Source organism: Doryrhamphus excisus, chromosome 16, assembly GCF_030265055.1.
Source record: "Doryrhamphus excisus isolate RoL2022-K1 chromosome 16, RoL_Dexc_1.0, whole genome shotgun sequence".
Classification (NCBI taxonomy): domain Eukaryota; kingdom Metazoa; phylum Chordata; class Actinopteri; order Syngnathiformes; family Syngnathidae; genus Doryrhamphus; species Doryrhamphus excisus.
This window is the reverse complement of record NC_080481.1, coordinates 13,673,062-13,698,842: the sequence shown is the minus strand read 5'-3', so window position 1 is coordinate 13,698,842 and position 25,781 is coordinate 13,673,062. Positions and strand designations below refer to the sequence as shown.

General features: G+C 38.7%; 3 protein-coding genes and 1 long non-coding RNA gene across 6 annotated transcripts in view; 2 read left to right on the top strand and 2 right to left on the bottom strand.

The window, feature by feature from the left end:
* LOC131104294 (acid-sensing ion channel 1-like) overlaps positions 1-7,348 on the top strand; it is a 41,214-nt gene extending 33,866 nt beyond the window's left edge. Inside the window, exons 3-10 of the mRNA XM_058051317.1 lie at positions 1,677-1,827; positions 1,904-2,031; positions 2,250-2,400; positions 3,096-3,152; positions 3,872-4,025; positions 4,111-4,202; positions 4,280-4,359; positions 6,066-7,348. Coding sequence (XP_057907300.1) covers positions 1,677-1,827; positions 1,904-2,031; positions 2,250-2,400; positions 3,096-3,152; positions 3,872-4,025; positions 4,111-4,202; positions 4,280-4,359; positions 6,066-6,182 — 930 coding nt within the window. The 3' untranslated portion in view covers positions 6,183-7,348. The remainder of the gene's footprint in view (positions 1-1,676; positions 1,828-1,903; positions 2,032-2,249; positions 2,401-3,095; positions 3,153-3,871; positions 4,026-4,110; positions 4,203-4,279; positions 4,360-6,065) is intronic.
* LOC131104300 (uncharacterized) lies at positions 981-10,338 on the bottom strand. 2 transcript variants are annotated; one of them, XR_009119759.1, is made up of 4 exons: positions 10,070-10,338; positions 9,634-9,815; positions 1,886-2,015; positions 981-1,813 (listed from the first exon to the last, which is right to left on the bottom strand). It is a non-coding gene; the product is annotated as an uncharacterized LOC131104300 (long non-coding RNA). The 2 variants fall into 2 exon arrangements; XR_009119760.1 differs by having other exon boundaries at positions 981-1,809.
* LOC131104295 (glycerol-3-phosphate dehydrogenase [NAD(+)], cytoplasmic) lies at positions 9,698-13,681 on the top strand. Its single transcript, XM_058051318.1, has 8 exons — positions 9,698-9,852; positions 10,587-10,764; positions 10,985-11,125; positions 11,535-11,673; positions 11,892-12,004; positions 12,201-12,437; positions 12,504-12,610; positions 12,718-13,681. The coding sequence occupies exons 1-8, from the start codon at positions 9,809-9,811 to the stop codon at positions 12,812-12,814; spliced, it is 1,056 nt and encodes a 351-aa protein (XP_057907301.1). The 5' UTR covers positions 9,698-9,808; the 3' UTR covers positions 12,815-13,681.
* A 708-nt stretch (positions 13,682-14,389) lies between these two features.
* Positions 14,390-24,422, bottom strand: g6pd (glucose-6-phosphate dehydrogenase). 2 transcript variants are annotated; one of them, XM_058051314.1, is made up of 15 exons: positions 23,551-23,992; positions 23,382-23,435; positions 22,426-22,506; positions 21,723-21,844; positions 19,949-19,986; positions 19,129-19,237; positions 18,832-19,049; positions 18,527-18,685; positions 18,057-18,182; positions 16,846-16,939; positions 16,587-16,773; positions 16,275-16,510; positions 16,108-16,184; positions 15,420-15,512; positions 14,390-15,352 (listed from the first exon to the last, which is right to left on the bottom strand). In XM_058051314.1, exons 2-15 carry the CDS (start codon positions 23,410-23,412, stop codon positions 15,262-15,264), a joined length of 1,662 nt encoding a protein of 553 aa, XP_057907297.1. In that variant the 5' UTR covers positions 23,413-23,435; positions 23,551-23,992; the 3' UTR covers positions 14,390-15,261. The 2 variants fall into 2 exon arrangements, with proteins under 2 accessions (XP_057907297.1, XP_057907298.1); XM_058051315.1 differs by lacking the exons at positions 22,426-22,506; positions 23,382-23,435; positions 23,551-23,992 and adding an exon at positions 24,216-24,422.
* Between the last annotated feature and the right edge of the window lie 1,359 nt (positions 24,423-25,781).

Below are 25,781 nucleotides of genomic sequence, written 5' to 3'. Positions count from 1 at the left end.
AAAACAGCAGGTAGTTAACCTAAAGTATAAGACACGTGTTCCTGTAGAGCAACATGCCACAATAGCACACGCATGATTTGATGTTATATGCCAAAGCAAAACAGTGTAGCTCCGAGATGGCTGTGGTATCTGAGGTGAAAGGTCATATTCCAGCCTCAGCCATCTCTATGTGGAGTTTGCATGTACTCCGGTTTCCTCCCACATCCAAAAACATGCTTGGTTAATTAGCGACTCCAAATTATCCGTAGGTATGAATGTGAGTGTGAATGGTTGTTTGTCTATATGTGCCCTGTGATTGGCTGGCGACCAGTCCAGGGTGTACCCCGCCTCTCGCCTGAAAACAGCTGGGATAGGCTCCAGCATACCCCCGTGACCCTAGTGAGGGTAAGCGGCATAGAAAATGTATGAGATGGATCTCTACCAGTCTTCCCATCTTAATGTTTACTTCAGGATCACTATATATTATTGCACATGCAATAAAGACATTGGCTGTTTGCATTTATTATTTATTATTTATTATTTATTATTTATTATTTATTATTTATTATTTATTATTTATTATTTATTATTTATTATTTATTATTTATTATTTATTATTTATTATTTATTATTTATTATTTATTATTTATTATTTATTATTTATTTCATTCATTTTCTACCGCTTTTCCTCACATTATTATTTATTATTTATTATTTATTATTTATTATTTATTATTTATTATTTATTATTTATTATTTATTATTTATTATTTATTATTTATTATTTATTATTTCATTCATTTTCTACCGCTTTTCCTCACAAGGGTCGCGGGGGTGCTGGAGCCTATCCCAGCTGTCTTTATTATTCATTATTCATTTTTTATTTTGTATTTTTTTAAATTTTTTATTTTTTTATTTTTTTTAATTATTTTTTTATTATTACACAGGCAACAACATTTCGTTGGCAATTTCACTGCTGTGTTATTGTGCAATGACAATACAGAAAGTCTGTCTTTGTCTAGATTGCAATCAAATTAATGAACTATTGTATTATTTGTGCCTTAACTCCGCATTTGACTCTAATTCACCAATTTCTATGCTTATTAACACTGTTCTTTATTTTAAAACTGCATTTTTGGTTCGTTCTCTCAAAAGCAAAGATGAAAATGTTGTGTGTCATAGGACTCCCCATGTACAGTATCTCCCCACACATCTGTCTCCCTGACTTTGTATTACCGTCCTCCCACTCTCACTCCAACAGCTCCAATCTAAGATGAATTCTTTGCCAAGAAGAAAGTCAATCCTGGCAGATTATTCGTCTACGAGTATTCACCTACTGCCACTGAGTTATGTTGCACGTGTCTTTGGTTAATAGCGCACACTGCTTCCCATCAAACATCTGTATAGTAGCTTTCTTCAAACCTGGCATGCTTGGTCTCCATGGTAACATGAGATTCAATGTAACGGTCATAAATCAGCCTGTTAGATGCCAGAATCTTACTGATATAGCTCTTTCACCCAAAGCCAGGAGTAGAAAATTGGGTCTTTTATTTTTCTCCTGTCTGCCCTTGTCTCTATTGTTGGTTTTTTTTCTTCTCTAAAAAGCCTCCCTTCTGCTTCTTCATGATCATGCATAAATGGAGACAAACACTGACCCCCAGTGGAAAAGTTGAAGAAAAGTTTCTCATTTCTTTCAGGTTTTCACTCGTTACGGCAAGTGTTATACCTTCAACGCCGGCGGTGACGATCGCCCTCCTCTCATAACCACCAAGGGAGGAATGGGAAACGGACTTGAACTGATGCTGGACATTCAGCAAGATGAGTACCTTCCTGTCTGGGGAGAAACAGGTGAGGGTGAAAGGTGTCCTTGCTCAGATATGTGGAAGCTGTAGTACTTTAACGTTACTTTTCTTCATTTAATCAGATGAGACATCTTTTGAAGCTGGGATCAAAGTGCAAATTCACAGCCAAGATGAACCGTCTTTCATTGATCAGCTCGGGTTCGGAGTAGCGCCTGGGTTTCAGACCTTTGTCTCCTGCCAAGAACAGAGGGTACAAACTTTTTTTTTTTTTAATGTCATTAAAATCTGTTGTGTATACAGTATGACTCTTGCACTTTTATCCTTTTGTAGCTCCTTGAGCCCTAATGGTTGTATAGATCATTACTAATCTGATTAAACACACATAAAACTACATCAAATGCTTTGTTTTTTGGGTTCAAAAAAATGCCTCGCGTACAATAACTACCAGATATGTGTTTTGTATTACAGCTGATATATCTTCCACCACCATGGGGAGAGTGCAAGGTAACACCAATGGATTCCGACTTTTTCGATACTTACAGCATCACAGCCTGTCGCATTGACTGTGAAACACGCTACCTGGTGGACAACTGTAACTGCCGCATGGTGCACATGCCCGGTAGGAAAACGCTGATACTCTATCTCAGGGGTCTCAAACACGCGACCCGCGGGCCCAATGTGGTCCGCAGGACACTAGTTTGAGGCCCCCCGCCTTGATATGAAAGTTTGATATGGATGCTGTATGGTATCATGTACCCAGAAAAAATTATTACGTTTGATTAATGTTCATTTTAAAGGTTAAATAACTGTTAATAGTTATCCTCCCTATCCGTGTGGAAGTGGTAAGTTTTTGGCTGTTTAAGTTTAAAGGAAATAACTTGAAGGCTACCGTTTAGGTCGCTAGCTCTCTAGTTTGCGAGTTAGCATGTGTCTCAAGACCCTGCAATACAAACAATATGTTGTAAATAAAAAGAGTATAAATGTGACTATAGTCGTGTTTTGTCATGTCTACAGGGCTCTAATAACGCTTTGTTAATTTTAATCTGAAAAAAATAATTTGTCTACCCACCAACTATATGTGGTTTCTTAAGTTTTAAGTTTTAAGAAAAGTGGAAAAAGTATAATAGGTCCACTTTCAAGTTCCGGCCACTCAAAGTTCAACATTGGCTGTAAGCCACACAAACGCATTTTTTGCACTACATGTTTTTTTAGACTGTAGTTACTTACTGCACCTAAATACTGATACTGACCACTACTGACTATAGTATGTATTTACTATAAGCCTGTCAAAACCTAAAGTGTGTTGCTTTGCAGGCGACGCACCCTATTGCACCCCAGAGCTGTACAAAGAATGTGCTGATCCTGCTCTTGGTAAGAAAGAGACATTGTTCAACTCTGGGCTGAAACTTTAAAGAATAATACAGTCATCCCTCGCTACATACATTAAAAAATATATGAATAAATCATGCTCTTTTATGGTTGAAAATGGCATATCATTAATGTTATTAATCAAATTGTACTTATTTTTGCCTGAATTAAGCATCATCATGGCTAACTGAGCTAAAATACAATTATAAGGCATTCAGATGATGCATTCAAACATGTGATGATGTGTAGTATTCCACACTGGTCACTAGGTGTCAGTAATGTTCCTGTAACCTTTGGTGAGGCACAAAAGCATCACACCACAATAATAATAACATAATAATAACACAGGCTACTGTTGGAACCTAGATCAAACTCAAATCTGAACCCCTGACATCACTTCCTGTCCACCACAGGTCCAAAATACATGCATTTATTGCAACACATACAAGTCTTATTTCTGTTTTTTCCTGATTTTATCAACTATATTGGGTAATATGAGTTTAAATGTGACTATAGGGTTGTTATGTCATGTCTAGAGGGATATAATAATGTAAAAAAAACATTCAGAAGGTCATAAGCAGGTTTTATATGTGCTCAGGTCTGTAACCAATTAATTAACCACGATAAATGAGGGATTACTGGACTGTATTACATAATGTGACCAGGATATTTTTGTAAAATGATCTCAAGCAGACTGATTTTAATGATATTTTCCCCTCCAGACTTCCTGGTGCAGAAAGACAATGATTTCTGTGTGTGCGAGACACCATGCAACATGACCAGATACAGCAAAGAACTGTCCTTCGTAAAAATCCCCAGCAAGGCCTCTGCTAAATATCTTGCAAAGAAATACAACAAATCGGAGCAGTACATTAAGTAAGTACGGACAAGTACAACTTTGAAAAAAAAAATAGGCTCAGAAATACAAATAATTTATGTTAATGATACCTTGGCTCTGCAGGGAAAACATACTGGTATTGGACATCTTTTTTGAGGCTCTCAACTATGAAACTATTGAACAAAAGAAGGCTTATGAAGTGGCGGGACTTTTAGGTAAGGAATTATATCATCATATTGACTTAAATAAATGTATATTACTTAGTTCACTATTCTTTGTGACTTGATTCCAGGTGATATCGGTGGTCAAATGGGACTGTTTATCGGTGCCAGTATACTCACCATTTTGGAGCTATTTGATTATCTTTATGAGGTGAGACATTTGTGAAGTACAGTAAACCTCGGATATATCGGACTCGGATATATCGGAAATTCGCTCACAACAGATAGATAAAAAAGAACAGATTTTTCTGTAATGCATTTCCAATAAAAATTCATTGCATATATCAGATTTTTTTATAACGGATTTCGCCTATTTCGGACAAAATCTCCAGTCCCGTTCCAATGCATTTCCATTAAATTTCCCTCGCATATATCGGATGGCCGCATCGTGGCGCTCCGATTCGCCGAATCGTGACAGGCCGCTATACGACGTCATTTGCAGCGTTTGCAGCGTTGCCTGCGCGTCCAGGTACATTGGAAACATAGTCAAGGAAGTGCCTTTTTATAACGGATAAAATCCGATTTACGCATATACCGGATATAAATCCGATATATGCGTAAAACGGACATTTTCCGGTATACGCATATAACGGATTTCGCTTATATCGGACAAAACCAGTGGGAACAATTGAATCCGATATATCCGAGGTTTACTGTATTATAGTTAAGTCAACACATTGTTTAGTTCTTAATTATTCAGTCTGAACTAAACACTAATTAAGTGTCTGAACTGTGCCTGAACTTGCGGCTGAAGCGAAGAAAAAAAAAAAAAAACGACTCGGAGGGATTGCAATGACTCTCAAACGCTGTATGGCAATCTGTACACAGCTTTATATATCACTATATTGATACTTACTATGGTACCCATTATGTTATTGTATGGTCATATCACCTTGTACTTCAGTACGGGACAAAAATAAAAAAAAAATGAAAAACATAATAATAAATACAAAAAACTATATTAGGAAAGCAGGAAGTGAACAAATGTAACAGTTACTGATTGTAAAAGTACCAGATGGAGGGGTAAGGATTTAATAAGCTTTGCTTCTTCCTACTCCTTTTGGACATGTGGAACTGTGAACTGATTATGGGATGCACTCAATTGTAATTTGATGCTGAAATGAAATAAAACCATTACCATAACGTTGCAGAATACTATAGGGGATTTTGCTGACAACCACAACATAACAAAATAATTTCACCAGAAGTTCCACCAGCATGTTTGGAACAGCCATAGCCTCATAACATTGAAAAATCTGTTGCCGCAAGGAATAGGGTGTAAATACAGTAAACCTCGGATATATCGGATTCAATTGTTCCCACTGGTTTTGTCCGATATAAGTGAAATCCGTTATATGCGTATACCGGAAAATGTCCGTTTTACGCATATATCGGATTTATATCTGGTATATGCGTAAATCAGATTTTATCCGTTATAAAAAGGTACTTCCTTGACTATGTTTCCAATGTACCTGGACGCGCAGGCAACGCTGCAAACGCTGCAAATGACGTCGTATAGCGGCCTGTCACGATTCGGCGACTCGGAGCGCCACGATGCGGCCATCGGATATATGCGAGGGAAATTTAATGGAAATGCATTGGAACGGGACTGGAGATTTTGTCCGAAATAGGCGAAATCCGTTATAAAAAATCCGATATATGCAATGAATTTTTATTGGAAATGCATTACAGAAAAATCGGTTCTTTTTTATCTGTCCGTTGTGAGCGAATTTCCGATATATCCGAGGTTTACTGTACTATCAAGGTGTGCCTTGCTCATAGGCTACCTGAAAGCAGCAAATACATGTGTCAACACATTGTTTAGTTATTAATTTTTTTTTTTTTTTATCCCCTTAGGTGATGAAGTACAAGCTGTGCCGCTGCTCTGATAAGAAGCTCAAACACAACAACAATGATCAGGGTACTGTGCTGAGCCTTGACGATGTCAAGTGTCACGTCAGTAACTTTCATTAGGAGAGTCTCAGAGAGGTTTCATGGACTCTGTTCAGTGCTGTGTGCCAACAGACAAAGTGTCTGAACTGTGCCTGAACTTGCGGCTGAAGCGAAGAAAAAAAAGAAAAAAAAACGACTCAAAGGGATTGCAATGACTCTCAAGCGCCGTATGGCAATCTGTACACAGCTCTTTGATTAATACAGTTCTGGCGATGATCGCTGAATCAGCATAAAAAATGTTGGTTTGTTTTTGTGTGAAAATGGTGACTTGCATGTCAGTTTTCAACGAATTATTATTTGTATTTTCATGTCATTCAAGACAAAAAAAAAAAATAGTACAGTCCTTCCTTGTTGACTGGCAACATCATGACAATATATTATTCTACCTCATCGTGCAGGTCGACATTATAGCTTACCTGACGTATGCACAGCAGGTATTTACAAGAACTTTTAATAACTCAAAATGTAGTAAAACCTCTCATGCTACTGTTGAGACTAATATTCATCCAAAGCCAGTTCAAAATGTCTGTATTAAATATCAATACATGCTATTTTCCCTTTATACCTGGCAAAAACAAAAACCGGCATTCATATTTCATTCCGTTCAATTGTTGAATGTCTCCTCTTCTAGGGCTGAAGTTGCATGTAGCACCGTGCAGCTGTCTAAAATGTAATTTATGGATGAATATTTAACCTCTCCGTATACTGTATATAGAGTTTGTACAACAATGTTGTACAGTAAAGGCTGAAGTGTTGAGACCTACGAGTTGTTTTTCAGCAGTGCCTATTTGAAAGTTTGTCTCAGTGGTTTTGTGTTGTAAGATTCTGTGATATATTGTGTATATATATATATAAATATATATTGTGTATATTCACTTATGCTCATTGAGCTCAAAGCTAAGCTCTAAAAAAAAAGAAACTATGTCATCAGATTGCATTAAAATATAAATACTGCAGTAGCTATGGACAATAATAGTATTATATTAGCACAGTATAATTCTATACAGTGTACTAGACTTGATGTGGGATTGTTTTCTGTATGAAAGCATCAGTAAACTAAATGAATATCGATTAATTCTCTTTTTTCGTATTATACATTGTGTATCAAGTACATTTGAAATTAGTAGATTAGAGAGAAGCGAAGAGTCTAGTCCAGGGGTGGGCAAACTTTTTGACTCGCGGGCTGCATTGATATAATAAAATTTTCCGGGGGGGGCAGACTATATATTTTACACGTAACAGTCCACCTGGTATTATTGTATCTGTAAAATTGTCATGCAATCTGCTATTATTATTTATTATTTTATATTTATATTTACATTTTTTTTAAATAATAAAATATTATAATAATTAAAATAATAATTATTATATTATTATTATGTAAAATATGCAAATATAACAATATTATTATATATAATTAATATAATAATTAGCATTAATATAATAAATATAATAATCACAATAGTTATAATAATAATATAATAATTATTATTTTAATTTTTATTATTATTATGTGCTTGTGTCTCTTTTTTCAGGAGCACTTTGTAAACAACAGACCATGTCAAACAACGAAATTAAAATACAACCATCAAAAGGTTGGCTCAGGCCATGATGCCAGGTTGTATGTTGAGTTTAAATTAAATACTTTTGAAAGATTGGGCGGGCCGTATTCAAACACTTGGCGGGCCGGATGTGGCCCCCGGGCCGTAGTTTGCCCACCCCTCTAGTCACTAAAACTGGACCGGCGGTACCATGAGCGCACACACGTAAATCGGCCATGTACTGTAGATCTTGTGCAGGTTCATGACCAAGACCGGAAATCTGGTCCAAACCAGAGATCGAACTTATGTTATTATTAAGTTTTTTTTGTTTGTTTATGGAACAGTGAATTCTTCAGGCATTGAGACACAGCCTGAACTTCTCAACTCACATATAAGTTTCCTTATTTGTGTGTGTTTACCAAAATCTTGCATGTTTATTGAATTTCTGGCCATAAAAAGCAGGCAATGAGCTTCCAAGGCTGATGTGTGCAGACAGATGTTTGCTTTTTCTTAAGTTTAATGACGCCATCATTTGAATTACTGGTCTAACGGATGAGAGTGCAAATGGATGAGAGTGCAAATGCGATCACATTTGTTGCTTGTTCATATAAGTCTTTCAGACTCTATTGACTTTAAGAGAGACTCAAAAGTCTTTTTTTTCCCCCTGAAACCACAAAACAGCAGAGTGCTGAATGTGTACTAAACAGTTCCTTTGTGAATCTTACACAAGGTCCTCTTTTATTGGAGTCTTGCAGACCAAACAAAGTGAGTTATGTGTGCTACTTTGTACTCTGTTGGTTATATGTTATTTTGAGTTGGTTTTATGCAACAGATTATGACTTATTCTGACAGATTATGATTTATTATAAATGTGAAGCACTTTATGTAGTGATCATAGCTAACATCAATAGCTGACAACAAACCTAATGCCTAATGCCGCCTACAGAGAACATACTAACTCCTTATTTTTAAAATCCCAAATACTTAAACTTGCTGATATAGTTCATATTCAAACAACTAAAATAATGCATAAGGCTAAAAATAACCAATTACCTAAAAATGTCATCCAATACTTCTCTACAATAGAAGAGAAATATGATCTCAGGGAAGAACTACATTTGAAACACTTATATGCTAGGACTATGTTAAAAAGCCATAGCATTTCAGTATGTGGAATCAAACTATGGAATGGATTGAGTAAGGACCTCAAACAATGCACAACGATGAGCCAATTCAAGAAACAATACAAGCAGTTGATGTTTGCTAAATACAAGGATGAAGAGTCTTGAACCAGTCATGATGTGCTATATATATCACTATATTGACACTTACTATGGTACACATTATGTCATTGTATGGTCATATGACCTTGTACTTCGGTATGTGACAAAAATAAATAATAATGAAAAAAATAAATAAATTAAAAAAATATATATTTGGAAAGCAGGAAGTGAACAAATGTAACAGTTACTGATTGTAAAAGTACCAGATGGAGGGGTAGGATTTAATAAGCTTTGCTTCTTCCTACTCCTTTTGGACATGTGGAACTGTGAACTGATTATGTGATGCATTCAATTGTAATCTGATGCATGTTCAAATGAAATAAAACCATTACCATTACCATAACGTTGCAACCACAACCACAACATAACAAAATAATTTCACCAAAAGTTCCATAGCCTTACAACATTGAAAATTCTGTTGCCACAAGGAATAGAGTGTAAATACTATCAAGGTGTGCCTTGCTCATAGGCTACCTGAAAGCAGCAAATACATGTGTGTCGATTTTATGTGAATATTTGACGTCTGGAAATACTACATCAAATTTAGTACTTGGAATAGCACATTGTAATAAAATGACAGTAGTCTGCTTCGTACCAGTCAGTTGATATGCAAGAGACATTTGTCCGAGTAACTTTAAGCCCACTAACCTCATGTCAGCTGAGATGAATGAGTAACCAGGGCTGGTTCTATTGCAATGGGCGGGCCGGAGTCTCCCATCATGCAGGCCAATAACACGACAGAGTGGCTTGGCAGGCAGGCAGCTGCTGGAGCGTTGCATAACCTCACTGCAAGTTCACTCACTCATCTATTTGCCTCCTGACGATGGCAGCTGCGAAGAAAGTGTGCATTATTGGATCTGGAAATTGGTAAGTAGTAGTAGTAGTAGTAGCAGTGATGCTAACATGAGAGGAGAAAAGATGTGCTGTTTGAATTAGGGCTAATCGTGTGTGGTACCATTGCTATTTTGGCTAGTCATCTTAGCATCGCCGGGAAAACGGCTAGCTTAGAAGCTGCTTTTCTCAACGCGATGTTGCTGTTGGTTTTGCTTTGCTGGGCAACTTTTATCATATAACTTTAACTTACCCATCGATGCAGAAAGCCATTGTTTTTTTTTTTCGTTATACTGTATTGCGCTCCAATCATGAGTGAGGTTCACACCGTTACTTGCTTTTGGTGGTTTAACGTCGTCTTTTAAATTTATTTGCGTAGTGTTTCAGAGTTTAATGGCACTTCAGTTCAAACGCTCACTAAGTTAGTTTTCTTATGGCTATTTATGTGTGCGGGGGGATGCATTTGACACAAATTACCGGGAACAACTCGCTATTATTAGGATGCATGGACCGGAAGAACATGTTCTCATATATAACGACATCCGTTTTTCAAATTAAGACACATACAGTATATTAACCAGTCAATGTGAATAGAGGTGTGAGCATGTCATTGTTTTGCAAGTCAACAATTTTTCGACTGGCCCATGTTCAACGATTAAGGCTTAGCCGGTTTCAACACTGCAAACAAAATGGAGTTTCTCTCATCTTTTCCCTCAAATTTGACTTATTGTTTTGGCTTAAAGACTAATTAAAAACTATGAACAACACAGGGGCTCTGCCATTGCCAAGATAGTGGGTGCCAATGCCGCTCAGAATCCCAAATTTGACAACACAGTAAAAATGTGGGTGTTTGAGGAGATGGTGAATGGACGCAAACTGACTGAAATAATCAACACTGACCACGAGAATGTCAAGTATCTTCCCGGACACAAGCTACCAGCAAATGTGGTAAGACCATGTTGGTTTTTTTTTCATACCTTTTACATGCAGAGTTCAGTTCAAACTCGAACTCTGTTGCTTTGCACGCTTTTTGTCCTTTTTTTGTGAAGATCTCATCACTCTGTGCAATGTTTGTTTGTCTGTGTGTATCCTCAAAGCAGATGTCTAATGTTAATGCATCATACTTTGACCTTTTCCTTAATTTGATGTGATTATTATTTGTCCTCAGCTGGCCGTACCAGACCTGGTGGAGGCATCCAGTGATGCAGACATTCTGGTGTTTGTCATCCCACACCAGTTCATTGGCAAAGTGTGTGACACCATGAAGGGCAAGATAAAGAATGATGCGCTGGGCATTTCGCTTATCAAGGTTGGACTTTAATAAACGATCCCTGCTACAATACAGTATACAGTATAAATACAGTAGACGCCATTAAGACCACAGCTTGTGGATGTAGCATTCTATGTACATTGGTCACTAGGTGTCAGTAATTTTACAATAATAACATAATCGTCATCATCTTAATAAAACGGGTTACTGTTGCGACCATACTCCACAACAAGCTACAACTTAAGTCTGAACCGCCAACGTCACTTCCTGTCCAACAAATTTGCTCCCCTTCAAGGTAAACTGTCTTAAATGGCTTACTGCGTCATGGCTATATTTCATGTCTTGATGGCGCTAATAATGGTTAAAATATATATTCAGCCATAACTACCAAAATATTACTACATTGCTGTTTCATCTGAATATTTGTTTTCCAATGTGTCTTCCACAGGGAGTTGATGAGGGACCTGATGGACTCAAACTGATCTCTGATGTGATCCAGGAGAAGCTTGGCATCGCTATGAGTGTGCTAATGGGGGCCAACATCGCCAATGAAGTTGCTGATGAAAAGTTTTGCGAGACCACCATCGGTTAGTCTGAATTTTTTGGCCTTAGTGATGATAAGGACTTTTGTTTAGGCTACGGAATAATTTATTGTGTCTATCAGCATTAGCTTGACCCAGTCTGCACCAGTATACATCAACAGTCACACTCTTAGTGCTCTTGTAGTATATTTTGAATCAAGTTCACGATTAATTTTTATGGAATGCTACATTACAATTAATATTGGATTTTTTTTATCTTCTAGGATGTAAGAATAAAAACCACGGGGCTCTTCTGAAGGAACTCATGCAGACCAACAATTTCCGTGTTACTGTAGTGGAGGAGCACGATGTGGTGGAAATCTGTGGCGCTTTAAAGGTGAGATTGCTTCCTTACAGATATGACACATATTAATTTTAGTCCTCGATCACGCCTTGCTTAATCAGCGCTACAGTTGTTGCAAATTGCAACAGATCCGATATGTCAACAGACATGAGAAATTGATGAGAAATTGTATTTCATTCAAGTGAAAATCTGTATCGTACCTTTTTTTTTCTCTCTCCATGTTCCTTAGAACATTGTTGCTGTCGGGGCAGGTTTCTGTGATGGTCTGGGTTTCGGCGACAACACAAAAGCAGCAGTAATCCGGTTAGGTTTGATGGAGATGATTGCGTTTGCTCGCATTTTCTGCACAGCGGGTCCTGTGTCCTCTGCAACTTTTCTGGAAAGCTGCGGCGTCGCTGATCTCATCACAACATGCTACGGCGGTCGTAATCGCAAAGTAGCCGAAGCCTTTGTGAGGACGGGAAAGGTGAGCAAATTTGTTAGTATCTTGCAGTTCTATTATGGTCTCATTGTGGTTTCCTCTCTCGGGCAGTCCATTGAGGAGCTGGAGAAAGAGATGCTGAATGGTCAGAAGCTGCAAGGACCGGCGACTGCTGCTGAGGTTTATCTTATCCTCAAGCACAAAAATTTAATTGACAAGTAAGTCGAGCCTAAATGCACAACACGACTTTTTTGCATTTGGGAACCACTGAAATGGCATCAGTTTATCTCATGTAAAACTCACTACAAACTGCTTCTTCCTCCAGGTTCCCACTGTTCAATGCCGTGTATCAGATTTGTTACCAGGGCCATCCGGTCACAGAGTTTATCAGCTGCTTGCAGAATCATCCAGAACACATGTAAAATGCAAAAAAAAAAGAAAACTGACCAAGTGCCTTCTACATGGAGAAAGTTACTGCATGTCATCTGTTACTCGTCAGCATAATCAGCCGACCAGTCACTCCACGGCTGTCATGCAAGATGACGAGTGACACCATGTGTACACTCCATGGAGACGTTGCACTACCTTTGTGTTTTTAGTCAGGCACTTCATCCTTAACAGTGGATTCAGGTGTGCTTTCATTTAAAAAAAAAAAACACGCTAAAACTTGAAGGATAGCTTATTCCCCATATTCAGATTTGATATTATTGCCTGGGAGCTGAAGCCAAAAAAAAAAAAAAACATCTGAACTAAATTGCATCATAGAACCCCAAATCCAACTCGAAGATACATTAAAGTCATTCGGCTTGTTTTTAGTCTTACTGCGATTGCCCTTCACATGCTAACATTGTACAATGTTTACAATGCATATCATATTCTGATTTAAAGGCCAGCCGATATAGACAAAACCTGTCACCTTCAGGCCTTCCATGTTGGAAGGAATTATCTGTGGCTGTTCCCCAACATTGCCGTCCAGTGGGCGCCTGTCCATTAGCAGACATTTGCTCATAATGTAATATCCAGCTTCATGTCATTTGTAAGCTTTTAGTGTCTTAAATCATTTCCTGTCTGTACTGTACATTCACTCATGCACGCACAACTTGTTTTTAACAAATGCAAGTGCCTTAGTATGCACGTTTGCTACAGTTAAGTCTTGGCTATTGCATCTATTTGTACAAAACCAAAGACTGAAATGTCCGTCCATTTGTTAAAGTGACTGCCTAACAGCTTGTGTGTTGAAATATTATGTCAACATTTTATCTGTGAATAAACTGCCATCTAAACATGGTTATGGTTGAATTTTTTTTTATAACATTCATACGTTTACATTGAAGTGCTTCATATTACAATTCATTAATGTCTTCCTGTCCTTTCGTCTTTTGTTTTGTAGTGTTGCGTGGGTTCCTAATTCCAGTACTTGTTGAGCAGGACCTTGCAGTGTGGTAGCGAAATGTTATTGAATGTAATCCTAACTGCATGGTTGTATCCTTTTTCCTTGTTGTCATGGTGATGTCCTCCATTTAGCTTAATGTTGATTTTGCCGTTTGTGCTCAAAAGGACTTTCTTTCCCTGCCTTCTGCAGTCTCACCATTTCCTCGCGATGTCAGCGGTGCGTTTTGTTAAATGTAGTAAATCATGTAAACGTTTGAACCTTTCAGCTTCTTTCCCCGTTTCAGCAGTGCACGTTTTGAAATCCCTGTTGGTGAAAATAACGATAATGACGGGTGTGGTGTTTCTGCCTTACAGTGGGATGCTAGTACCAAGAGTGCAATCGGTTAACTGTATTATCAACAGCAGACCTCTTGCCATGTTTGTCCTTTCCACTCAACAATTAAAAAAAGAAAAACATTGCTGGAAAAACAATCGATCAAAGTCGTAACAACAGCAGCAAAGCAGGAAAAAATACCTCTGAAGGTGGAATCAAACAATATTTTAATATAGGATATCAGTGAATGATGCTTTGAATATGTAGAAATGACGGTATAGTGAAACATATAAAGAAGTGTAAGTGGTTTATTATATGCGAGTAGTATTGCTAGCGTTACGTGAACATATACGGGTAACAACATCATACAATTGGTCATTGCAAAGACATTCAGTGCCGACATGTTTAGACCTGCTATGTGTTTCTATTTCTCAAATATGGAATGAATTCCAGCAACTTGAATAGTAAGCCTGTGACAATGTCAACAACAACAGAGGAAGGTCACATAAAGAGACAGTGCCCGTTTTCACATCCTTGAGGACACTTAAGACTATATTCCAATACAAATGCTATGAAAAGCAACTGCCTGCCTTATCCTTCATATACTAAAGTGTCTGTTTATTTACAACAGCTACAATATTGTTGGTCCCGCAAAGGGAAGGCAAAAAAAAAAAAAAAGTAAGCAAGCTCCACTAATTATGTTCAATACATTACAGTCAAAGCCTCGGGGTATTACAATCACAATAGTAATGTTTGGTTGTGTACAATCAATCTTGTGTTAATCACTGCTGTGTTCACTTACCATCTTTGGTACAGCATTTGCCTCTGCTGAGTGCCACAAAACCGGCAATCACATGAGCATGTGAAGCTTCGTTAAACATTTTTTGCCAGAAAATATTATTCGATTAATTTTCTCTAATGAAAACTGACAGGGTCCCACAAATTAATTAAATATAAAAAATTATAAGCAACCACATAGTGGGATAGACTCAGCTTGGTTGAATTTGACAGTCTTTTGAACATCGGATGATGTAACGCAGAGAAATAACCTCTTTACCTGAGAAAAAAAATCACAGGAGCCAAACAGTTCACGTGGCTCACCCTGCTGCACCCCACCAACCATTCTACCTACCTATATATATCGCTCCCTCGGCTCACTACAACTCAAAGCTTGTTGGGGTTCACCCATTTGTAAGTGCCTTCATAGCGGAATCCAACCCTCTTTACAAGGTCATCTGCTTCTGCTGGGCCCCGACTAGAAGAAGATGAAAAAGGTGGATGCGGTGTTTCGTTCCAATAAAAAGGACAAACAAGTTACCTACCTTCCATATTTGTAAGGAATAGGTTGAGGCTTCTCTCTGTCTATCTGGTGAAGGAGAGGTGTGAAGATCCTCCAGGCTTCCTTTAGTTCATCACTGTGCAGACCATTTTTATGATTCAAAAAAGGTGAACATTCAAAATAGTCAAGGAATAGAGGCATGAACATGTAGCTTTGGCGCCTTCTTGTGGTAAAATAATGTATACTCAAGTTAAATACAAACCATTCATTCATTCATTTTCTACCGCTTTTTCCTCACGAGGGTCGCGGGGGGTGCTGGAGCTTATCCCAGCTGTCTTTGGGCGAGAGGCGGGGTAAAATACAAACCATAATTATAGTAATATTGGATGGATTTTTTATTTTATAGTTTATAGTTAATTCCCTTCAGTCAGTATTTATATTTAGCTCATCTGTCTATTTGAAACTCTTTTTAAGTGACATTTATGGGGACAATATGCAAAGTAAGTAAGTATTCTTAAGCACTGCATGTCAGCATTACTAATAATTTATAACCGATACCTTTAGGAACCTTCACCTGCACTGTCCAGTATCCAGGTATTTATTTCATAGTCATACTGGTTGCATTTTGGTTAAAGTTACTGAATCGTTTAAAATCATATCGTTATAAATGAATCAATATATGAGCTATGTTGCTTCAGCTATGAATGAAGGACAACAAAAATAATACAGACCTGCGTACAAAGTGCATCTGACTCCCACAGAAGACATCCAAAATGAGCCGTTCATAAGCGTCTGGAAGCTTCACATCCTGAAATAGATTGTTTTTGATAGACAGAACGTGTTTCATCTGCAAAGTCGTTGGTGATAATGTATCATGTATCAATGAGTCGACACGTGCCTTATATCTGCTCTTGTAGGTGAGGTCCAGCTCGGTTTCCTCGGGGCAGAAGTACACACCGGGTTTCTTGCTCATCATCTTGGCATAAACGGCTTCGTTGGGTTGTACACGAACCACCAGCTCATTACGGTGACACTGATTTCCAAAAATGTCCCCCGGGACGTCTGTGAATTGCAGCCGCACCTCGGCCTTCCTCTCGTTTAGAGCTTTTCCGCAGCGAAGGATGAAAGGAACGCCTAGGGGGAGAAAGGGTTTGTTCAAACTTAAATCTGAAAATATGGGGGGGGTTAATGAAGGGTAACACAACTTTACCATCCCAGCGCTCATTGTGCACGTAGAGCACAGCCGTAGCAAATGTAGACTGAGTAGATCCTTTAGGAACCGTAGGATCATCAAGGTAGCCTGATTTGGCATCTCCTTCGCCCTCTGGGTCTCCCACATACTGACCCAGCACCACATCTGACATTAACACTGGATTGATGCATTTCAGCACTTTGACCTTCAAACGAGAAAAACATAGAATTTTTTTTTTCAATTTAGAACCAAAACAGTGACATTCCACCAATTGTACCTTTTCATCCCTGACATCATCAGAGCTGGTGGAGGCCGGTTTCTCCATGGCAACCAGACACAGCAGCTGGAGCAAATGGTTCTGCATGACATCTCTAATCAGGACAAAGAGAACAAACATTCACAGAAAGGAAGCTGCGACGCCTACTATCTAGCATGGGATCATATTAATCATGAAAAGTGCTCATGAAATATGAATGCAGCGGCAAATTCTGCCCGAGGAATTACATAATGCACCAAAGCTAGCTCAGCACTGACACACAGTTTGCTAGTTTTGATCCAGCTTGTTGAGTATGAGGTGTCCATTATCTGACTGGAATATTTACATGGTGTCCCAAACTCTAAAAGAAACACCACCCCTCCTCTTAATCGTACTGCAGAGAGTGGTGAGGACAGCGGAGAAGATCATTGGGACCCCGCGCCCGCTGCGCATCAAGAGCCCGTCGGATCTACTCTGACCCTACTCTGTTTTCTCGCCTGGCATCGGGGAGAAGGCTCTGCAGCATCCGCTGTAGAACAACCAGGTTTAGAGACAGCTACTTCCCCCTGGCCATCAGACTGCTCAATGCCAAATAAGCCCATCTACCTGCCCACATGCACAACCAAAACTTTAAATTATTGTTATTTATTCTAAATTATTTGTACAAATTACTGTTTACGCTGTACATTGTTGTTCATATTTGATGTAATCTATTTATTCTCCACATTATTATTTATTATTTATTATTACACGGGAGCCAGGCAACGACATTTAGTTGGCAATTTCACTGCTGTGTTATTGTGCAATGACAATAAAGAAAGTCTATGTCTATGTCTAATAATATCTGATATACAAAAAAAACCATACAACCAACGATAAAGGTTAATTTTCAGGTAAATGTTGTTACCACTGTGCCGTTTAAATGAAATGCACAAAATAATCATTCAAACTTATTTGTTGATATGATACATGATATGACACAGAGTGTCCTGCAGTGGTCTCCTCACCACGAGACGTTCAGGCGCAGTAGTAATTGTGAGTGTTCATAAATTCATACCAAAAGGATCTCTTCGTTGGCTGGACAGTGTTCATCACTGTATTATATGTTGTCACTCAGGAAGAGTGACAGGCACAGGATAAATTGTTACGTGTTCAATTGCAATGCAAGTTCAATGCAGTTCAGGCAATGCAATGTGCGTGACAAGACAAATTCTTGTATTTTATCCCCTCACCGGATGATTCCAAAGTCATCAAAGTATCCTCCTCTTCCCTGAGTGCCAAAGGGTTCTTTAAATGTGAGGACCACACATGCCACGCTGTCCCTGTTCCAGATTGGTCCAAAAATGCGGTTTCCAAACCTGCAATGGACACATGTTTATTCAGAAGCCTGAAACACAAAAGCACAGCTGTTCACGACAACAAGCGCCTTTGTTGAATAGCCTCTTTGGGTGTGTGTGTGTGTGTGTTATTACATGGAGAGGGGATGCCAGTGAAAGAGAAGCATTTCATTTATCTTGTGGTTATGGGTGAACTGGCGCTTATCATAGCTAACTCTCACTCAAAACTGGTATTTACGATGTTGTCAACATAAACTGCTATAGTAGCTCCATATCTTTATCTTTGACTACTAACAAGTATTATGTTATAAATATTTTTTAATGTGTATAAAAAAAAAAATAATAAAGACAACATTTGCTTTTACCTGAGCACCATAAGGTTCTGCACCATTTCTTTGCCAAGGTAGTGATCAATACGATAGATCTGGTCTTCAGTGAAGAGGGAAGAGAGGTGAGCAGACAGCTCCTCGGAGCTCTGAAGGTCCCGTCCAAATGGCTTCTCTACAATCACTCTGGTCCAGCCTCTAGAAAGAACAGATGGAGCGTTAGTAAACCATACTATACATGCATCGTATAGCACAAGTATAGCCAGTCTGTCTCCTTGTTTACAAACATTCAGTCATATACCGGCACACTGCAAGAGCTGAGGAACGACAAACTGTGGACTGACTTTTCACTCATGCACTGGTGCTTTATGTTCTTGGTGACACTGTGGTAGACAGTGGGTGGCAGGGCCAGGTAGAAGAGACGGTTTGCCTCGGGTCCTCCGGGCAGAGTCAGAATGTGTTTGTTCAGGTTGGAGAAGGAATCTTCATCTCCATATTTTCCACTTATGTACGAGTTCCTGCTGAAGAAGACTGACAACCGATCTGCTTCGGTGTCTGCCACCTAAACACAGGTGAAATAAAACAAAAAATTCACGACAAAAACAAAAAGGTACTGTGTCTATTTTCTGACTCTTAAATACCTTAAGATATGGCATGCAGGAAGTCCGAATTGCATCAACAGTCAGGTCAGAGCGAGCAAAGCCAATGAAAAAGGTCTTCTCTGGGAGGAGGCCGTCTCTGAACAGCCACCTGGAAGAGATGTCAAAACCTTGAGTCTCAAATCTAGAGCCTAGCTAGCTTCCCAATTGTCATAGGGGCTACGTGAATAAAAATTAAAAAGTGCCTAACACTGTATGAATGTGAGTGTGAATGGTTGTTTGTCTATATGTGCCCTGTGATTGGCTGGCGACCAGTCCAGGGTGTACCCCGCCTCTCGCCCAAAGACAGCTGGGATAGGCTACAGCACCCCCGCGACCTTCGTGAGGAAAAAGCGGTAGAAAATGAATGAATGAATGAAGTGCCTAACACTCAAAATTACCAGTGCATCTGAATGCACACATAGCGCAGACAGAGCAGAAAGGAGGAAGGAGATAGAGCATGAAGGTTTTCATTGCTGTGTCCGAGTTATATCAACTAGTAAGTTTGATGATTATGTTATGCATTAAGATATACATATAATATATATATCGGTGTTCCAATCCCTGCATGGGAAAACCTGCATTGTATTTGTGTGTCAGAATGACAGGAAATTAGACTTTGTGTTGTAAGTTTTGTTTTGTTTTTGTTGATTATCATATTTGGTATCTCATTAATATGCAGACTGAAATCATAGTGATTGCACATGGACAAAAAGTATTTAATTTTTTTATGTTTTTTTTTTTTAAGTGTGCAGTGGCAGTAGTAGTAGAAGCAATTTGACTAGAATGGGGAACTTTTTAATGAGTTAGAGGGTTTACTTACCACAGAGTTGGGTAGATTTTCTTTTTGGCCAGATCTCCCTACAGGTCCAGACACACAAACACAAATAACATTTAAAATGCAGGATAGGCAGTGTCTGACTACATCTTATTTAATCCATATCTAGGATTAAATGATCAAATCAAACACTACAATTATGACTAACACTTCCAAATATACATGAACAAGAAGATCCTTCTAAAGATCTCTTTCGATATTGTGTCATGTATATTGTATATATAGTCCATACATCAGTAAACAAGCTCAGCTGAGTCCTTCCCTTTATTTGCTAGTGTAGCAATCTGAAAGGAAAATGCTGACAGCCAATGACATAGCAACAACAGAAATCACCTCACCCTAGAGCAAACAAAAAAGAGAAAAAAAAATACTGGCAGCTCCAAGTAGGAAATAAATGACATTTGTACACTTCTTACTAAGGTGTACATTAATGTCAAATATACTCATTCTTAATGATCAATTAAAAGTAAAAACAAAAGTTTGATGAACTCTAAACTTGATTTTTATTATGGCTGTGATACAGCACCAGATTTGTGCCAGCAGGGGGCAGAAGTATACATTTTAAATTCAAACAAAAGGAGAACTAAAATTTGATATCACTTACCAACAATCAAATAGAATAATAAAGTTGGTTTTGACAAATTGTGGGGGAAAAAATGTCTGCTAGCAAATGTCTAATGCTGCGTCTTGCAATACAGCAAAAAAAAAAAAACAGTCAACAGACTCTGTTAGCACCAGATGCCGCTTTTGAAACCTTGGATGACTGAGCAGTGCTTGTTTGCAGAAGCTTGGTGAAATCACTTTCAACATTTCCTAAAATCAGTTAGAATAGTGACAACATATCTTGGTGAAAGTAATTGACATGAGCTAGAGACGAGACTGATGGAGCAGGTTTCAATCGCTCTTGGCACAATGTCAAAACATCTCCACACCTTCTCCCAACATCTCCTACCATATCAAATACGTGTTTCAATTAAGTGCTATTTGGAGGGAGACTTTTATTTTTCCTTTTTTTAGTATATTATTATGCTCCTGTATCGAGGCACCACCGCTCCTCCCCCTTTAAGCCCCCCAGTTTGCATGACATTCATGTTCTCCAATTTCAGATCAACATTTGCAATAAAAGGGATTCTTGTATTTTTTTGATTAGATTCAGCTCCAACAAACGTCAATTATCATTGTTAGCAATCTAATTGCATAAACGATTTAATCCAGGTTTAAACCCTAAAATATGCCTGTTGGTATTCACCACTAATGATATAATGATAATGAAAGGCAATTGATAGAACAGATAGAATCAGCTCACAATGGAGGAGGAACAAGTGAATGGAAAAACAACGAAATGAAAAACATAGCATCTAACATGCACATTTAGGAATGCGCCTGAACGCCTCATGGTGAAAGGAGAACAAAGTTGAAAACAGGGAGAGCATGAAGCTCAAGCGGATATTAACCTCTGTGAGCATCTTTCAAAAAGGTATTATTTCAGAAAATATAGTTCTTTGACAAGGAGCCATTGTGCCGATAACATTCAAAACAGCCTTTGCATTGAAATTCTCTTATCAACACGCTTATACTTTAATGGAGATTATTTTGATAAAACTGCTGTTGTGATAGATAACATCTATGCTGATCTCTTCGTGTCTTGCCGTCTCTGCGACTAACTCAAACGCACCACTGAACGCCCCCGTTTGTTCAGGTGTTTCAATGGCGTCAGCGCAAACCTGCTTAAACTTAAGTCCCCTTGTCCAGTTCTTACCGAAGCCCCCATGATGATAAATATATGAGCATCGGAATGTCGGAACTCTTGATCGTCAAGCAGCTCCTTTCTCAGCTCCCCAAACACCTCAGAGCGTGACAGGGGAATGGTACTCATTTTCTCTGAAACAAAGAAAGACAAAGCCATATAGAAATTAAAACCTTGTTGCACCGACGAATAAAGCCAACATTCGGACAACAAAGAGGTTAGATGGCTACATAGTATGTATAGCAACATAGTCAAACAGGAATTTGCTAGGATTGTGAACGATAAACCGATGCAACCGGATATCCGGTCAAGAATCAGCCATGGATATTCCGTCACAGATTAACCAATTGTGGAGACATGCATTTTTTAGTATGGGATTGTTTACCTTTTGCAAGCCAACACAGTATTTTCACTGCACCCATGTGACTAATAGTTCTGTTTACTTATCTGTGCTTGGACACATTTTTGCCACCTTTGAACGTAACTTTGTAGATATCATATGACATCAGTCAGTTGACATTAAGCTCCCCTCCTGATTCACTCTTGCTCCCCTGCGGCAATGGTGAACATCATGTCTCAAACTTTCATTTTATTATTCTGATTATGGATAAAGTAAGTCAGCAGCAAAATGCCTCTGTCTATAGCAACCGTTCACTTATCGACGTACAACTTGCACACCGTGACGTGTATCTGACATGACGCGGCCGTTACATACCACAATAGCAGTCCGCTCCTGATTCGACACCGCCTCTGTGCGGCAACAATGAAATCCCAGCGTGAAAGCAACCACTGGCTGCTGTGGAGGATAAAAACTGTGCGGTAAGATGCATCCACCTTTCACAATTTCTATGTTGGAAAGATTACTGTTTTGATTGCGGCAATGGCAGCATGAATTCAATTGCGGAAATGTATTTTTTTTTTATTATTTTCTTGTTTGTTAATTTATTATTGCAAGACTAAATGCCTAGTGGTGTCATTGGTTCTTATTGTGTTAGCTTGATTTCGGTTGTTGTTTTTTTTTTAAATAATGTTTGCTGAACTCAATGCTAACCAATAGTAGAACATGCACTGTGTATCACGAATGTCATTGAATCAATGAAGAGAAATATGAATGACTAGTATAATGATTTTTTTCTTGTGAATCTATTATTGCTCTTTAAATAAGCAAAAATAGTTTTTTTTCAATTATTCGATTAATCAGAGAAAAAATCCATAGAATACTCGATTACTAAAATATTCGATAGCTGCAGCCTATATTGTAGGCTTAGGTATGAATGTGAGTGTGAATGGTTGTTTGTCTATATGTGCCCTGTGATTGGCTGGTGACCAGTCCAGGGTGTACCCCGCCTGTCGCCCGAAGACAGCTGGGATAGGCTCCAGCACCCCCGCGAGGAAAAGCGGTAGAAAATGAATGAATTAATAAATGTTTTGGAAATCCAAGGAAATTCAGGTGGATTAGGTGCAGATTCTGGAAGCTCTACAAAGCTTTCTGTGTGGGTTATTGTGCGTAGTTGCTCTATAGGAGTACACAACTCAATACATGTACCCCGCCTCTTGCCCAAAGTCAGCTGGGATAGGCTCCAGCATAGCAGCCACCCTAGTGAGGATAAGCGGCATAGAAACTGAATGAATGATTGGCTAGCATCCAATGCAGCGTTTACTGTCTCTCACCCAAAGTCAGCTGGGATAGGCTCCAGCCCATCCATGACCCTAATGAGGACAAGCCTGCAGAATATGAACATATGCCAAAAAAAAATTATCCATGTACTTTTACCACTCAAAGATGAGTATATGGAATACTGTATGAGAGAAAGTGAATAATAATTTGATTGTTTCCTACCAGGAAGTTGCAATCGTTCAGGTCATTCAGCACAGTGCATCACTCATTTTTCATTTTATAACTAATATTAGAACTAACACAGAGATTTGGGGTCAAATGGTCACTACAGCTCACAGAAATAGCCCGAGACAAACATGTAGTATAATTATATTAGTGAAATCCTCCACTAAATCCCCTATTTAGCAGCGCTCAACCGTCCCGCTGGACACCTTGATAGATAACCCAACTTAACATGATTGGTCGACTTCTGAAAAGCTAGCCCCTAAACTCCAGAATAAAACAAAATACACGGCTAAAAGCATGTCTGATATTCCGCATTAGAACCGTGAGGTGTACGAATAACTAAAAACGTCCTGTCATCAGTACTTAGCTTCACGTGGTGTTATGACAACACAAGCTGCCTCTTCCAAGCTAGCAAACGGCACCTAGCTTACCACAATGCTAATTCAAGTTAAACAGCGAATCGTGCTACTTACTTTCCCGTCAACGAGAAGACAAACCGGCTGTTATAATCCCTGACAAACAAGCACAAGACCGACTTTGTACGGGGAAAACGCTGGAGAAACTCCACCAGGCAGGGGCGGTACGAATTTTAGGCTCGCGACTTCCCTGTTCAAGTGACAAGGCAGAATTGTGAGATTTTATTGGTTTGTAGAGAAACTCACCAGCGCTCGCTCGAGTTCCCATCACTGGCGGGTGACGTCACAGGACTTGCCTTCGCTAAGTGGGCGGAGCTACACTGTACGGCCGACTTTGCGTTCTCCCACTCACACGTGAAGGCGTACTATCTTGTGTTACAGTACGATAAGCGGGTAAATCGCTTAATTAAATGTGCAGTCTGCCTTGGTTAGCCACTGCAATGGGGGACGCTAAGTTTTAAATGTGCGCTAAGCATTAAAAACCCACCCTCGTGCTGCTTTGCTTTGCCAGTGCAAGCCACGCCCCATGTAACAAACACGCACGCGCAATAGTTATGTGGGTTATAGCTAATGATAGCGTTTGTATTTCTCTACAAAAATCAAGAAAATATTATAATAATATAGAGTTACAGAGTTATATTGCAACGTGTACAGCCATGGAAAAACATATTAGACCACCCTTGTTTCTTTAGTTTATTTGTGAATATTTGCCCACCCCTGCTTTAAGGAATTATCGGTTCATTTTGCAGGGTAATCTGTTAAAATGGTTGCGTTTGAAACCCTCGTTTGACAACAATGTTTAAGTAAATGGCTAATGGAAGTTGCTTTAAATAAGTAATAAGCAAGCAATTCCCAACATAATTAAAAAAAAATGTCTCTCACTTTAAACTGGTGACTCATTGTTGGAGGTTTTCCCCAAACAGTGTTTCATTGATCTGCAGTGACTGTAACAAATTCAACATTTGTCTCAACCATGCGGCCCGCGGGCCAAATGTGGCCCGCAGGACACTAGTTTGAGGCCCCCGCCTTGATATGAAAGTTTAATGTTAGTGCGGCCCGCACAAGTTTGATATGGATGCTGTATGGTATCATGTACCCAGAAAAAATTATTACGTTTGATTAATGTTCATGTTAAAGGTTAAATAACTGTTAATAGTTATCCTCCCTATCCGTGTGGAAGTGGTAAGTTTTTGGCTATTCAAGTTTAAAGGAAATAACTTGAAGGCTACTGTTTAGGTCGCTAGCTCTCTAGTTTGCGAGTTAGCATGTGTCTCAAGACCATGCAGTTGCGCAATATTTTGTAAATAAAAAAAAGTATAAATGTGACTATAGTCGTGTTTTGTCATGTCTACAGGGCTCTAATAATGCTTTGTTAATTTTAATCTGAAAAAAATAATTTGTCTACCCACCAACTATATGTGGTTTCTTAAGTTTTTATTATTTGCCGTTTTATTATTATTATTATCATATTTATTTATTACTGATTGATTTTCTTTATTCTTGATTTGTTTATTTATTTTTAAAATTATTTTGTGCAGAAAAACAAAAATTAAGATATTTGAGAACAGTGGAATGTTTTATCAGAGCTTTTATTGTAGAAAATCGGAACCAAAGCACTGAAAAAGTTTGTATATTTTTCTGTTTTTAATAAATGCGTTTTTTTTTTTTTTTAGAAAACCTGATGCGGCCCAGCCTTGGCCAGACCCTAGCTCCAGTGGCCCCCAGGTAAATTGAGTTTGAGAACCCTGCTGTAAGGCATAACAGCTGTATGTTTATCCCGTCTGTAGATTATACATTGTACTGTGTATCCAC